Raw genomic sequence first — 16072 nt, 5'->3', positions numbered from 1 at the left:
GGCTGGAAATCCTTGAAAACACTTGAATATAAGTTAATATAAGTTAATAAGTTTCCAAGGTTTGAAAAGTGCTTGGATTTTGGGTAAAGTGTTTGAGCTGCTTGAAATCGTAATAGCATTGCATTTATAAGAAATCGCTCTTTGACTGAATAGTTCACTTTTTACGTAAGGAAATTAAATAAGTCAGGATTCCTTTTCACACAATATGAAGACGACTCCGCTCGAGTCTCGCTCGCCAGTTTGCATATGTGCCTAAGCTTAATGTGATCTTTCAGTCGTTTTTTGATATGTAAATTCTGATGGAAAAGTGAGTGTGAGGTTAAGGGAGAAATCTGTATTATATTTACTATAATAAATCATAAAATGATCATATGTCATCAGGGATCAGGAAACACAGTTGAAGTACTGGTTCCTCTGACAAAAGTGCTACAGCTGTGATGTCCCCCTTTGAAATGTTTATCCCAGGTCAGAATAACTGTTTTTATTTGCCTATCTCACATTAACTAGTTCAAATTAATGCTGAATGTTCGTTGAATGAGCAAGTAAGTGTTTAAGAGTCAAAAGAAATCTTTAATAATCTCGTAGAAGGAGTAGATGTTCATAACTGTTAAACTGAGCAATATGTTAACTCCAGGGTGTATATTCTCAGAGCTCTGACCCAAAGTTTTGTTTTCAGGATAACAGACTTAACTTTCTGTTGACAGCTGATCAAATTACAGTGTAGGACTCGTCGTGGCTTGTGATTGTCAGTTTACAATGTTGCACTCGTCCTGCGCTCCTGCAGTGTTCTTGCAGCCTGTGTGACATTAAATAGGATTTCACCCTAATAAATGAATAGTCTATGGCTCCAATGCACTATTTGGACTGCAGTGCTAATTCCTGCACGCACTATTGCTACATGTTGCTTCTTTAACAGACGACAAGAACATGTTGGGAGGTTGCAGTTTCATTGATCATTCTCTTGAATATGAAAACATAAATAAGAGAAAATAATTTTTTGAAATGGAGATTATTTGTCAGGTCATTGTTCAGCCAATCTGTAGGATGGCATGTCTACTTACATGACACATTTAAAAACATGAAACTTTATTTTCCTTTGTCAATTTGTCAACCTCCTGTAGAATTCTATCACAAAACTTTGGGATTTGGGATGTTTACAGAATAATAGCAGTATGATGAAGAAATGGAATAAGATCTAATCATTTTGAGCATATACAGTATATGTATATAAATGTAATTTATCACAGTTGTAAGGTGTTGGAAAAGCTTAAAAATTCACCTTGAAAATGCTTGAAAAGTGCTCGAGTTTTACTTTGGAAAAGGTGTAGAAACCCTCAGTATTGCAGTGTTGGAATCTGCTGCTGGCTCTCGCTCTGACCCAGCTTATGAGACTGTTCAACAAAATTGGACTGGTCATCCAGAATTACAGGATAAATAGTAATCATTTTTTTCAAACATACTTTGCCCAGTCTGAATCCATTTTTGTCTTATATGCAGTCAGAATGTGGTATTGAAATGGGGGAGAAAGCCACTGCTGATGGTTTTGCTAACCTCCAAAAGAAACAAATACAATTCTTACAGTCTCGCGCATGATGGTGGCTACAACCTTACTCGAGCACTGTGGTGAGGAGTGAGCTTAGGAGAGCAGCTCGGTGATGGTGGGGTTAGATGGCTTAGAGGAAGAGTAGAAGAGGTAAGGGTCTGGCTCTGGTACAAGATTCTGGTTGATGGCTGATGGAGCAGGCCACGGCCACTGCATGAGCACATCTGAAAGTCTTTATGGAGAGGAAGTGGTAATTGTAAGCAGCCCCCCAACCTTCCAAGCCCTCTGATCTCCCCCCTCTACTCAACCCCCTTCCCCCTGTTTATTTCTTTCTTTCTCTGTCCCCACCTTCCTTTCCCTCCTATGCTGTTAATCTTTCAGCTAGTTACCATGGCACACTTTAAATAGACTGATAGGTTGTTCATGTTGTGGCAGGCAACATTTGGTTCCCGCAAAAAGCCCTCTTGCATCTTAGCATTTCCCTCGTTTCTCACAAGTGAAATTGCTCCCCATCTATCGCAGAGTAGGGGCCTGTTGACGCAAGCAGCGGTCTTTTGGGTTTTCTTTTAACTGATAAGATTAATTCTGAAACATGTTAAATTGTGCAAAGCAAAATTTAAAAAAATGGCATTGCATAAGAAGTGAAAGCTTGGCTGCTAGAATAACATTAAAGGGATAGTTCAGATTTTTAAGTAAGTTGTATGAGGCACTTGTACACTGTCTGTTACATACAGTAAATGGCAGTCAGCACGACCCCAGTTTGGAGAATTACACAGGGGTATTAGTGGAGGAAGCTAAGGACTTTTGTGGAGTTTGTGAACATGTTTTAGCCACCTAAAAAAAAGACTCAGTTTAAGTGTACACCAGTATATAAGCCAAACATCGCCCTCTCTCAACCAAACACCACTGGCAAAATCAGTAATTTTACTTTGCAGAACACAGCAGTTGTGAGTCTACCACTACCCTGATCTTTCAGTTTGTTTGTGTTCTTCTGTGACTTCAGTGAATACGAATTAACCTTTCAAAATAAAGTTACAGAATAAGACAAATGAACTTTTGAGTGGTTGACCGGCAACTCGTGTTCTTTGAGATAAAATTACTGATTTTGACAGTTGAGTTTGGTTTTGTGAGAGAGTGGTGTCCTTTCAGAAAAGGCTATCTGACGGCAAGGTGAAGTAGTGAAAATATTAGAAATATAGCATACACTTAAGCTGATACTGGGTTTTATTAGGTGGCTAAAATGTTTTGCTGCTGACCCTGTCCATAGCTTTACATTGCTTATCTTCCTACGCTGGTAATTGTGCTGCTTCTTCAAACTGGGGGCATACTGTCCGCCAATCTACTTTAATAGGTACCCTGTAAACCCCACTCCGAACTACATCTTAAACTTTTGTTTGGATGTGCTGATAGACAGCCCACGTTGCCCCATTTACTGTTGCTAGGTCTGCTTCTGCCTGGCTGTGTGTGTGTGTTGGCTTCTGTTTTGTTAGGTACACAGACGTTTTATAGCTTTGTGTTCAATGATATACTGTATCTTAGCTCGTCTTGGCCTGGGGCTGTGAAGGGGAAACTGTGTATTAGAAGTGGAGTGGCAGCAGATTAGTGTGAGGTCAACAGCTCAGCAGTCTGCTGCTGAGAAGTGATCTCATCTGAGTATAGGCACAGTGTGCCAGCTCTTACTGTAGTGCTGACCTCAGGAAGGTAGTTAACTACACATTAAAGGCTGAAAAAACACACAGACGGACAAGATTGATCCTCAGTGTCCCCAAAGGAGGGAGAATCACCACACTTTTACCTTTTCCAGCTGTCTGGACTGAGTAACCTTAACTGTAAGCCTGTAAATAAACTTTGCGTCATGTGGTGGGTCTTTACTGATCTGTGCAATATAGGCTATAAGTCCATCGCTTGTAAATTGACCCATACCCCATGTAGTTTTCAATTCAGATTCATACCTGTAAATTTATTGGGCATAGATGTTGTGCTTCACAGTTGAGCAAACTAAAGGATGACACATCCACAGCTGTATCAATTGGCTTACTGTTTTCCTTGTCATTTCCACAGCTATGGAAAAGCTGCGTTTTGTCTGGAGGAGCTGATGATGACCAACCCTCACAATCACTTGTACTGTGAGCAGTACGCTGAGGTAGGTACCCGCCTGGACGTCCGTCATCAAACCTGGGGGCAAACTGTGGAATAAATGTTAGCTCTCTGTGAATGGTACCTCTCTGTAACACCAGGAGACACCGACACGCACTCAACATCACTGGGAATATAGGCTCATGAAAGGAGATGTGTTTACATGGGGTTGTCACGTCTTGCTTATTCAGATGTCATGCTGTCATTGCTAGAGCTGCCCTTTAGCACAGCTTATTGGCCGTGTTTAATGCCTCCTCACACAGGTGAAGTACACTCAGGGGGGGCTGGAAAACCTGGAGCTGTCCAGAAAGTATTTCGCCCAGGCACTGAGGCTCAACAACCGAAACATGAGGGCATTGTTTGGTCTGTACATGGTGAGTACTGCTTTGCATGGAGAGAAAATGGGAGAGAATGAGAGGGAGAGAAAGAAAAAACAAAAACAGCAGAACCTTTTTTGTAACCCTGTGGTTTGTCAAGGTTGAGGCTGGCCACTGAGTATGTCAAGCAAGACTGTATTCAGTGTGTGTGTGTGTGTGTGTGTGTGTGTGTGTGTGTGTGTGTGTGTGTGTGTGTGTGTGTGTGTGTGTGTGTGTGTGTGTGTGTGTGTGTGTGTGTGTGTTTGGGGGGGAGCAAAGAAGGGGCTCTCAGACAGGTCAGCTCACTGCTGACTCAGACGGTGAACTCCAGCATCGGAAAAGTCTGCCCCTCTGGAGCTCTTTATTTTCGTAATAATACCCCTTCGGTGAGACTTTTTTTTTATGTTTATGACTTGAATAAATAAAGTAGTCACGGAGTAAAAGAGAGGAAAGCACAGGAGAGGGAGCAGTACAACTGCTGCAAGCATTTTGTCACTGGCAAATTATCCAACCAGGTGCCAGTTTGATTGTACTCCTGGCCCTTTCATCTACGTATTTGTTTAAACAGGATGTTGTCTGCTAGTGCCAATGCATCATATGTAAGTGAGACTTGACATAAAAACACAAACCAAGTGGCACAGGGAGTAAAATATGGAGAGGGGAAGCAGGTCTAACACAGAGAGCCCCAGTGTTTTCCTCCACACTGCACTGGGAGTCTTCAGGTAGTCCAAACACCTCGTAGCAGCCCCGAACCCTGTGAAAGCGCTCCGAGGTGTAGAATACAGGAGGAGCAGAGCAGGGTCACACCAAGACATTTCGCTTCTGTTAACTCTCAACGTTCGTCTGGAGACAGAGCAGGCCCTGTACCATTTCCTGACAAGTCATCCACTGACACTCGGGTCTTTAATGGATACTTCAGGTGGGAGTTTATTCTTTATCAGTCACAGAACTGTCTAAAGAGAGTGTTTTGCAGATTGTCAGTCTCGGTGGTCCAGATCTTGACAGGTGCAAGAGGTTCAGCGAAAGGGCAGGAAACTTTCACCATCTCAACAAAGTCTGAGTCAGTTTCAACAGAAGACCTGGTAGCACTGACCTCACCACAGTTGGGTTTTGGGTTAGTTACTCACAACACTTGCGTGGGGATTCCCCTCCATAATGGTGCACACTGTTATTCGGGGATAGCCTGTCTGGGTTGACATAATCTAAATTAAGGTTTCTCTTGGGTTAAAAAAAAAGAGGTAAAGAAAATGCTTACTAAAAAATACAGAAGCCAAACCATTTGATAGAAAAAACAGGGCCAGGTTGATTGGTGTGTAGTTAAAGTTTCAGCGCACTGGTAGAGAGGGCTTTGAAGTGCAGGCAGGGTAAGCCCTCTGGGGTTTGCTGTGTGGAGATGATGGCAGGAACATGGGAAAGACATGGGATTTGTGGTTCGGAGGAGAGCTGTCGGGGCAGGCAGAGACCGTGATTCACACAGTGCTCCTCTCAACTGCACGCCGCTTTTTTTTTTTTTTTAAGAAGACATACAAGGTCCTTTCATCGCCGGGAATCGATGGTGTTGGAGAAATTAGGCCCCGTTAAGTGACAATTTACGTATGAAGCATTAAAGCACTCACTTTTTCCTCCCCATAAATGATTTCTCCTGTGTCATCAGGCCAAGGTCTGTTTTTTCTCTCCATTCTGCCACAATGACTAGTGGAGTGGTAGATGGTAAGAGTGGTTGCACATTCATCTCAATTACGCTTTTATTGCTGTTTCACCAAGTTTTGATATAAGAACACCCCTTCCCCCTGTTCTCTCCTTTACTTCTTCTTCTTCCCCTTTTCTTTTTTCCCCTCTAGTCTGCAAGTCACATCGCTGCCAGTCCAAAAGTTAGTGCCAAGGTGAAGAAGGACAATATGAAGTATGCTGCTTGGGCTGCCTCTCAGATAAATAGAGCTTATAAGGTGAGTCGAATATTGATTTTCATTAGGTTTGATCTCATGCACTTCTTGAGTTAATTTCTTCAAATTTGGTACACACATCTGTTTGGACTTAAGAATGAAATGATTAGATTTTGGTGGTCAAAGGTCAAGGTCACTGTGACTTTATTGGCAATTTCTCAAGAATTTAGACACTTAATTATATCAACAATTTCACACAAATGTCTAATAGGATAAAATGATGTGATGACATTTTATATCCAAAAGAAGAAGAAGAAGAAGAAGGTAGCATGTTTCTCATTGGAAATTATTCACTGGAATCAGATGTGTCAAAGTGCCCAGTGATCAGCTCAAAGCATTTTCGTTAGAAACATTTCTATATAAAGAGGTACAGTACAGCTCTGCGCCATCTGTGTCAGTTTGTTGAGGTAAATCCCTTGAAAATATGCTTTCTGACACCGATGGTGCTTTTGGACTTTGTTTTAGCTTTATATTCAACTTCTTTCACTGTGTTTTCACCTGTATTGCTGCTACCTTTTAACCACAAATCCATTTTCTAGATTTTCATCAGTCAATCAACACTGAAACCGACTTCCTGCTCTCATTGAATGTGATTGTATTTGTTGCTTTCCTCTTCTGAGGGTTTTTGGCAGTTAATGACTACATTGAAGATAAGAATATTGATTGTAAAATGTGCTTTAATCAAACTTAGATGAACATTTTTTTTATTGAACTTACTGTGGTAGGATTATTTTAGGAATTATGCATGGCTGATATTTTTTAAATTATGATTTCTTTAAAAACCTAACTTAGAGCACTCCAGAGTACCCTTAGGGACAGTAGTAACCCCGTTTGAGAAACATTGGTCTAGATTCACTATATATTTAGTTCTTGTCTCACCTCCATATCTTCTACTGTGAAACATCTTTTTGCCTTTTCCCACATGCCCCCTTCATTCCACCAGACAGTGAAAACCACCAATTTTATTATCTTATGACTCTTCTGTTGTCTTTTAGCTTTCATGGGTTATTTGCACACAATATCCAGACATCCAGAAATCCCCTCATTTGCATAGTATGTGAAAAGCATTCACCACTACCACCAAATGACCCCCGAATGCACAGCAGCCCTGAAGGATGCCTTTGACTTGCAGTTTTGTAATAACAACCCGAGTGTCTTTCAGCGTGTCTGGGTGCGTTTACAGTTAATGTGTTGATTTAAGACCACAGTGTCTGCTAAGACTTAATTCCACACCCCAGCTTCACAGATCAGCTTCTCGCACAGCCACAAGTTGATTCTCTGAGGACAACAATCACACTACACTGTAGCAGAGAGTTGTCGAGTTCTCAGTTCTCAGAAAAGTTCAGTGACCCTTCAGTGCCCTTAGACTGAATGCAGGAGGTCCCCAGCAAATTCACAAGCTTACGTATAGATCTTAATTAGGGATGCACAGACTGATCAGATGCAAAATATTATTGGCTAGTATTCATAAAGAATACGTGATTGGAAGTCAGGATTAATGCTTTCTTGTCACTGATCATGAAAACCAATGACACAAAAAACAAGCCCACCCCCCCAGAATGATTGTATATCTATTACTCATATTGTGTTGCCACCATGTGAACCTAGAATGAATCCAGAACATGAAATCCAGACACTCCTGTTTTTTCAAGAGCAAATCGAAGTGGCAAAATATCTGTTTAAAAACTTAAGCAGTATTATCCAAGTTTCATTTATCCTGTTGTAAGCCCAATACTTCCAAAAAACTGCTAATGAAATAATTTCTGGCGAAAACCGTGATGGCAGATTAGTACCTCATCTGTACACTAACAGTCTTGTGCGTGTGTGGAAGTGTGCGGTCGTAGAGTCGAGCAGTGTCTTAGCACTACATTTCTAACTAGTTTGTGTTGCAAGAAAGTTAATCAACAATCACCCCATCATTTTACATTTTAAATTATAACTACAATATAACATATCACTCCTGTTTATCACGTTTGCTATATTAGCGAGGTAGTTTGTCAGTAGCGGAATTGTTTTGATACGATCACATTTGCCCTGTTAAAGCTCAAGTGCATTATGCTGTTAATACGAAATCAACAACAAATTAAAAGCTTTCTAGCATTTCAGTGGACAAGAACCCTTAATTTCTTAGCAAGGCCTTTATTGTGAAACATTTTTGTTGTGAAAACTCACTGACTTGCAACTCCACACTCATTTCATAAGCTCCTATGTTCCACTCTTTAGCAGTGCTACTGGTAAAATTTGGCATTACCAGCCTGTATTGACTTAATATCAAACTAATCAATAATACTACTATAACAGCTGCTATAACGAAATGGACAGCCATCAAGAGGGCAGGGTTTCTTTTTCCATTTATACATTTAATACACAATTCACAAATTAAGATATCTGCCCAGGTAGGCATCCTTGAAATTAATTAACTTGGGGCCAGTGAACCCATTCGTCTTCATCTATGTATCCGTAAGAGGAAAGATTTTAGGACCCTTGTGTTATATGTTGTACGTGACTCCAGAGAGCAAGAGAGCGAGCGAACAAGGAACAACAAATAACGATGAAAGTGTGTTTGCATTTGTGCTCACGTATCATAAAGCAAAGAGGGGAAAAAGTGAGGAGCTGTTCAGATGGTATTACTAAAATTGTTTATGCTGTTGTCACGGCAACCCACGTATAAAAGCATATTTAAAAGAAATCCTATTTGCCGTGTGGGCCATATGTGTTGCTTATTTGGGCATCAACAGTTAAACATGTAATAAGCGGTTTCTTGTTCAGCATGTGTGGGTCCTGTTGAGAGAGCGAAAGAGGCACCCTGCTGAGCCTCTAAAGACCTCGTCTCACCACACTCATAGACACATTTCACATGTTGAGCACTGAGGCAAGTATGAGGGCCCCGCTGGAAAAAGCGTGCATGTGAGTAACGTCACGGTGAATGGCTGTCCTCCTTTGGATCTCCTGTAGAAGTGTCATGGTAGAGCTTGAAGCGCTTACTTGTTCCTTTAGGTCTGAGCCTAAGTGGAACTGAAGAGACACAGTCTGTTTTGTTTAAAATAACACTTAGTGTGTAAGAATGAGATTTAAATCTTGATCTTGATAAACAGAAAAAAATGTACAGGTGGCTTTGTCAACAAAATCAGTCAATCAGATGTCTCGATTGATGTCTAGTCCAAACTGCTCCGCTTTGATCAGTTCTACTCGCTGGCCTGACCTTACTGTCTTAGAGAGTCTTTGATCCCAGCAGGGGACAAGATGGATGTCTAAAACTGCTAAGTTTTAATCATAAATCTGAGGCCCAAAAGAGGGAGAGGGACAAAGTGTGAAAAAAGAAAATCATATTTGGAGGGAGCATCCAAATATCTTAAGAAAATAAGTGAAGGATTTTGACAGGAGAGTTGAAGTTAAGTAGAAGGGTAAGGTGAAGGGCTGACAGCCAGATAACATGCGTGACTGAGACAACAAAAGTCCTCTAATTCCTGTCAAAGGTCCTGTTACTGTCTCTAAATTGACACTCTTTTTTTGTCGTCATATTACACAAATAATACAATTTTTTTCAATCTTGTTAAGAATCAATCATTGGCAGTTGCCAGTCTGTGTACTGTAAGTACATCAAACAAAAACAGACCCATAACATAACTTCAGGACTTCGTCTGAAACTTATTATAGGATTTATACAGCAGTATAACCAGTAGTGTAGCACATGCTTTCCTTGCTTAAATATTTTCTTTATTGCCAAGGAGGTGTGGGAGAGGGTTTGCCCACAAACAGGGTACACACATCTGTGTTTGGTGAGGTTGGCTGTAATGAATCAAATAGATAGCTATCTGCTACTCACACACTGCCTTAGTACATTCTTTGTACTAAAATGGGAGTAGTTTTCAGTTGTCAAACAACACTTTGCAATAAAGCAAAATGAACTTGTTTTCTGATTTTACCAATACCTTAGAGCTGCAGCAATTAATCAATTGGTCATTATTAATCGACTATTAAATTATTGGCCAACTATTCTGCTAATCAATTAATCATTTTGTGTCAATGTCCAAATTCTGTGATTTCAGCTTTTTAAATGTGAATATTTTGTGGTTTGTTTAATCCTCTCTACCAGTAAACTGAGTATCTAAATCAAAGCATCTGAGGACATCATTTTTGGCTTTGAAAAACACAAACACTAACAACATTTTTCACCATGTTCTGACATTTTATGGACCAGACAACTGACTGACTAATTGAGAAAAGAATCAACAGATTAATCGATAATGAAGTTAATTGCAGCTCAGTGCTAGGGCTGCAATGTTTAGTCGATTGAAAGAAAATCGATTGCCACCTATTTTGATTAATCAATAATTTAATCATTTCAGTAATTTTTCAAGCAAAATGTCAAACATTTGCTGGTTCTAGCATCTTAGGATTTGCTGCTTTTCTTTGTAATGTCCATAAAGGAAGAATCTTTGGGATTTAGACTGGACTGGACAAAAGAAGCAATTTGAAGATTGTTATCAGCATTTTCCACAATTTTCTGATGTTTTATATTTATTATTTTATTATATTATTTTATTGAACAATAATGAAAATGATCATTATTTGCAGCCCTATTATGCACCAATCCTTTGTTATTGAACATATTTATCCTTCACATCTCAATTGATTAGCAAGACTTAAGTTTTAACAAGTGTCAAGGAAGCTGATGTGGACATCACTGTCAGGAGCAGGCCGTGCTGTAAAGGCCCAGAGGAAAATAGTTTGAGTTGATCTGTTATGATGACAGACTGAAATACTTCAGCTGCTCTCACAGGCCAGTGGACAAGGCGCAAGGGTCTAAGTTTTGACTATATGCGGTTTTGACCCCCTGGTGATGATAATGAGACACCTCTGTCAGTCACACCTTTGCCCTTCAGAGAGCATGATATGAGCCTCACTCCACCCCTCTGTTTCTGCCCTTGTCTTTAACCTCTTGTATTTGTTGAAGTTGCCTGGTAATAGTGTCTGAGGTTGTACTGGGATTGTGTATGTATAGTGTGTGTATGGAAGACTGGCACATGCGCACTTGTAGATGTTTTTGTGGTTGCTGTGTGAGACGAAGTTAAAATGACAAGGTGTAAGGTTGCCTCCTTTATTTTTTCACTCCCCACCTCCAGTTAAATGACTTCTTCTGAGATCTTTTAAAAGGGAGTGGCGGTGTGGGCCTCTGTCACACAGCTGCAGGCTGCTGTGGGCTTGTGCTCGCTGATTGATGGCCCCTTTAAAGCGTTGCTCGTGTCAGTCGTCCACTTTTATTAGGCCCCCGGTACCTGGTGATTGTCATACCTCAGGGAGAGAAAAAGGTGGGCAGGTGAGTGCAAGTGGGAGCAGACGTCAGCGAGAGGTCACGTCTAACTGAGGCCCATTTTTTAATTACCTCAGTGGGGTTACTTGTCATGTAAGAGAGGTGGAGATGTGAGGGGTTGTAGGTGCAGGGGGCTTCAAAGCAGCTCTACGTGGCCTGCCCTCCTGCCCTAACTCTCTAAACAGATTCTCTGATTAGCTCCTCTGTCACGGACCACAGGCTCCCGCTGCGTCATGACTCTATTATCAGATGCTCTAAATAGATGTGGAGCTGTCTGGTCTGCTCCTGCTGTTGTAGAACAGGGCAGGAGTTAATGTGGTGGTCTCACCTCAGGCTGAGGAGATAATTGACTACCGGGCCCGGGGTAATGGCGCATTAGGCAGCAAGGCAATGAAATGCACTGATCATTATGGCTACCCCACCACACACACACACCCTAAATCTAGAAGAATGAGTCACACTTGGAAATTACGTAGCCAATTGCACACCTTAGCCAACTGCCCTCTCCAAGTTAGTTTGGCAAAAGAGGAAGGAAAAAACTTTTGCCATGGAAATACAGTATAGGCTAGGTTTAGGCTACAGTTGGTTCCTGTTTGTAGAAGCCAGAGAGGGGCCAAAGGTTGAATGAATAAACACCTCACAGTGTCAAAAGCATGGCTTTATGTTGAACATAGGGTTGAGTGTTGTCTGTTGTGAAGGAAGGACTGTCTGTGGTTTTGGAAGAAAGCCAAGATGGGTTTGGTGAGGGCACAAGATTTAAATTTCTTCAGCCAACTGTGTGTGTGTTTCAAGTATTGAAATATTATGTTTACAATGGGGGTGTGTGCTTCTGTCTGAGTGTGCACACATTCTCATCTCTCACCTTGGAGGACATACAGAATGTGCTCTCTTGTCCAGAGGCAGCACTGAAACAGTATCCCCTCCTGCATGTGTTTGACTCGGGCTAATGGTGTTTTCATAATGATTTAATTGAAAGAACCCTGCAGAGCTATTGCCTTCTGCTTGTCCTTTGCTGTTCTGCAATGCTTCAGCTCAAGATCCAAAAGAAGAATTTGGTGTCCCAAATGCACAAAAATACATCATGAACTGCCATAACATCTACATTTATAAATTTGTGGTAAATAATACAACAAACCATGTACTTTCAATGTATATGAAATGTATTTAGTTCATTATAAAAACACAGCATAGCAATAATAAAATTAGCATTTTTTTTGGAATAATGTTAGTTTCTCACCACCTCTTAATGAACTTGCACTGTCCACTGAAAGGCTGGAGCAGGACTCAACATTAATGCAGTCCTGGGCAAGTAAACTCTGTATTTTGGCAAATGATGCCTCATACAGTTGTTCAACTGGGCAAGTGAATAACAAATGTGATGTCTTGTCTTAAGGGCTCAGACAGTGACACACAAGTGCAGTTGGTTGGTGGTGGAGGTTGTGGCCCTCACTGTGAAAATATTCAATTACAAGTAAAAGTTCTGCATTTAAACCTTAAAGCCCAGTTACCATCGGCAGTTGAGGTAAATAAATGCTCCTGCCTGTTTGGGTAAATTTGGTATGCAATTTACTATGTTAATTGGCGACCCAATAAAAACAGGTCTGTGACCCATTTGGGAAGTTTGGAAACACTTTTAGAAAGATTTCATAAGAGATTTATGTCTATATATAAATATGGGTGAAGTGAGGTTAATTAGACTGACCCTTTATTCTATCCCCTGCCCAAGGTTAAGGAAGTTGTCTTTAAATTTGGTATTTTTGAGGGGGATGCCTTTTCTGTGGCAAAGTTTAATTGGGTAGAAAAAGTGTGTGCCTGTTTGTGCATGCATGAGTAATCCTGGACGTGCTTGTGGATTATAATTTGCGGCACTTCCTGTGAAACCCTTTGGACACAGTGCAGAAATTAGAGCCGAGAGTGTAATGTACTCCTAGACTAGAGGCCGTGGAAGTGGACTAATCATGTAGGCATCCTGTCTCGGAGCTCTCAGAGAAATAAAATGGCACTTATGCAACAGTCGAGGAAAAGTCCTCAGATTATAGGTTTTGTCTTACATTGCATGATCTGTTTACCAATTTTATCTAATGACCACTGTTGTCTGATTATTTTTGCGTCTAGCTTTGCAAACTGCAAATGATTTTGCTGTGTTGAAGTGTGTTTGGCTCTCCATTGCTTTAGTTGGCTGACAGACCTAACGAGCTGGTGTTCTCTTTTCCTCTCCCCTCCACTCTTTCTGTCTCTGTCCCACTCGTCTCTCTGACTCTCACCTTCCCTCTCTGACGTGCAGCTGGCTGGTCGTGGCACCAAGGAGAACAAGTGCTCCATGAAGGCGGTGGAGGAGATGCTGGAGTCCATGCAGATCACCATGTCCTAGATGCCCTCTTCCACGCCTTCCCCTCCTGTTCACTCACAGCCACTCGGAGCAACACGGCAGCTCAAATAGCCTTGCAATGTGACCAGAACTGGATCTTAAACAGTTTTTTTTTGTTCTTCATCCTTTAAAGTTTGGTTCTGTAATTGATTGAACTTGACACGGACAATGGAAGACATTTGTTTCCCTCAGGTGCAAAGAATCCCCCACCCATCTGGAAACAGCAAATTCCAAGTACTTTAACTTATTTAAACAACTCCTACATAGTGTTAACCCAACCATAATTTCCCTTAGTCTGGATTATGTCCCTCCCGTCCTGTCCCTGTCTTTTAGGTTCACCTTGAAGTAATATCACTGATTAGCACATACACAAGACTATAACTCTGTGACCAGAAAAGATAACAAGCTGTACAGTAAATGCTATTTATAAAGACAAAGTGCACTGAGGTCCTTAACTGGTTTCCATACTATCTGTAAATGAAACATCTTTATCTAATAAAACTTTTTTCTTTTGTCTAATCTATCAAAATGTCTTAATAAAAGTAGGACTGACTGCTGAGTTGAGAATGCATTTTCTTCCAGGGTGTTTTGAGCAGTTAGTCAGTTGTTGTTTTTTTGGGATTCGCTGTATCAAAATAGTGACGTTGCCCCCCATAGTAACACTCATTGACACACCTGAACCTGCTATAATTATCCTGGAGAAGGATGAGAGACATTAAAAAGCATTAAAAAGCACCTCTTCTTTCCCCAGTGATTCCAGCTGGGAAATCCTTCCTTTCAATTACCCTGGACAGCAGCTGAACCAACTTCAACACACTGAAGAACACCTCTGTCATTTCAGTTTAGGGAGCCTCTGAGATTGTTGCCAGTAATTAACACGCCACAAGTTGGAAAAAAAAAAATACATTCATGGAATTGGGAACTTCAATGACAAGCAGGGAAGAAAGACATCTTATTGCTATGAGAGGCCGGTTTCCTCTGCTGTTAGTCCGCTTAGTTCACTGGGTTCTGTAATTGTTGAATCTGAATTGATCCACATGATCATCTTAAGTTGTCACTCACCCGTGCAGGGTCAGCTGTTACTTCCATCTCTTTTGTTTATTAAGTCACGGCAATTGTCTCATAATTTCACTCTTCGGCTGATGGAAAACTTGAGTGTTGAGTTTATGGTCTTTTTTGGACGCCTTTTAAATTGAGAGAGGTCACCAGCTCAAAGCCCCGAGTGTGGAAAGCCGTTTTCTCAACTTTTTAATACTCTCTGGCCTTGGTCAGTGGATGAATGTGTCTGTATTTGATTTGCCTCACCAATCTGGCGGAACCAATGAAAGCCAGGGGACGTTTGAGCATAAACTGACTTGAGTTATATATTTTTTTTTTACAGGAAAAGTGCTGAGGCCAAATGAAGCTCTTTTTGAAGAGTTACAGGGTGAAAGCTCCTTGATTTTATGCAGAGTGATTCTTTTTTGTTGTAGCTCCCATGTAAATATTGCTCTACTTGAATAGGTTTATGAACTTGTAAAAGGGGAATAAAAGTTATCAGTTTGATAGATCATCAATATGAGATATTGGTATTCAGTGCCAACTATACTGAGGCAATAGTGCCATCTGTAGTCTAGATGAAGAACTCATGACTTTGACTGCATGCAGCAATGAGTGACAGTCACTGAAACTGGTGCAGAAAGTGTTGTTTGTCACTGTCATACACTAAACACCATCCAAACTTAACCTGGATGTAATGTTTCTTGCCTGTCTGCAACTCTGATTTGCTGAGCAAGAAAAAAAAAAAAAAACAGTTTTACGCACCATTTGTCAGTCATGAATTCAGATAAATCTTTTCCTTGCGTTCAGCTGTGCTATCCAAACATATCCTTGTAGAGTCAAGAAAAATAGCACATTGGCCCTGCTGTGTGTTGTAGAGTCTGAATAAACTCGGGCATCACTTCTCACCTTGCTGTTTTTGCACACACCTCCAGCTCCTGACATCCTTTTTGAGCTTTGTCCCTGTGGTTCACAGCAGGAACGTCTTTGTCAGTCCATACCTGGACAGCTGAGTCAGACCAAAAGACAGAGGGAGACGAGGAGAGAACCTTCTAACCCCACTAAGCCGTTGGCTCAGCTTAGTGTGTAGGGGGATTCGCTATTAGTGACGCCCATAATCCTGGATTCCCTGGGAGATTAGCCCCTGGAGAGGGTTTGCTTGTCCTCGGCTGCTCTACAGTGGCCAGGTTAGCCGAACAGGATGAGCTCTGGGGTGATAAGCTTACACCGGGATAGAGCCTTGCCTGATCAGCCTATTCATCAAAAGCAGGAGTAATGACACTGATTTACAACTGTCCAAAGCTTGCACAGAGACAAAATATTTCCCAAGTACTGTAATAATTCTTTGTATTAAGGTGTTTCCTCTTGGCAGTA

At 41.1% G+C, this 16072-nt stretch overlaps 1 protein-coding gene across 1 annotated transcript in view; it reads left to right on the top strand.

Annotated features, from left to right (window-relative positions):
* Nucleotides 1-14219, top strand: part of emc2 (ER membrane protein complex subunit 2) — a 34760-nt gene extending 20541 nt beyond the window's left edge. Inside the window, exons 8-11 of the mRNA XM_084726138.1 lie at nucleotides 3605-3686; nucleotides 3943-4053; nucleotides 5877-5981; nucleotides 13577-14219. Of these exons, the coding sequence (XP_084582264.1) occupies nucleotides 3605-3686; nucleotides 3943-4053; nucleotides 5877-5981; nucleotides 13577-13663 (385 nt within the window). The 3' untranslated portion in view covers nucleotides 13664-14219. The remainder of the gene's footprint in view (nucleotides 1-3604; nucleotides 3687-3942; nucleotides 4054-5876; nucleotides 5982-13576) is intronic.
* The last annotated feature ends 1853 nt before the right edge of the window (nucleotides 14220-16072 follow it).

This window comes from Lutjanus erythropterus, chromosome 9, assembly GCF_056507025.1.
Source record: "Lutjanus erythropterus isolate fLutEry1 chromosome 9, fLutEry1.hap2, whole genome shotgun sequence".
NCBI classification, from domain to species: Eukaryota; Metazoa; Chordata; class Actinopteri; order Lutjaniformes; family Lutjanidae; genus Lutjanus; species Lutjanus erythropterus.
This window is presented reverse-complemented; position numbering and strand designations above follow the sequence as displayed.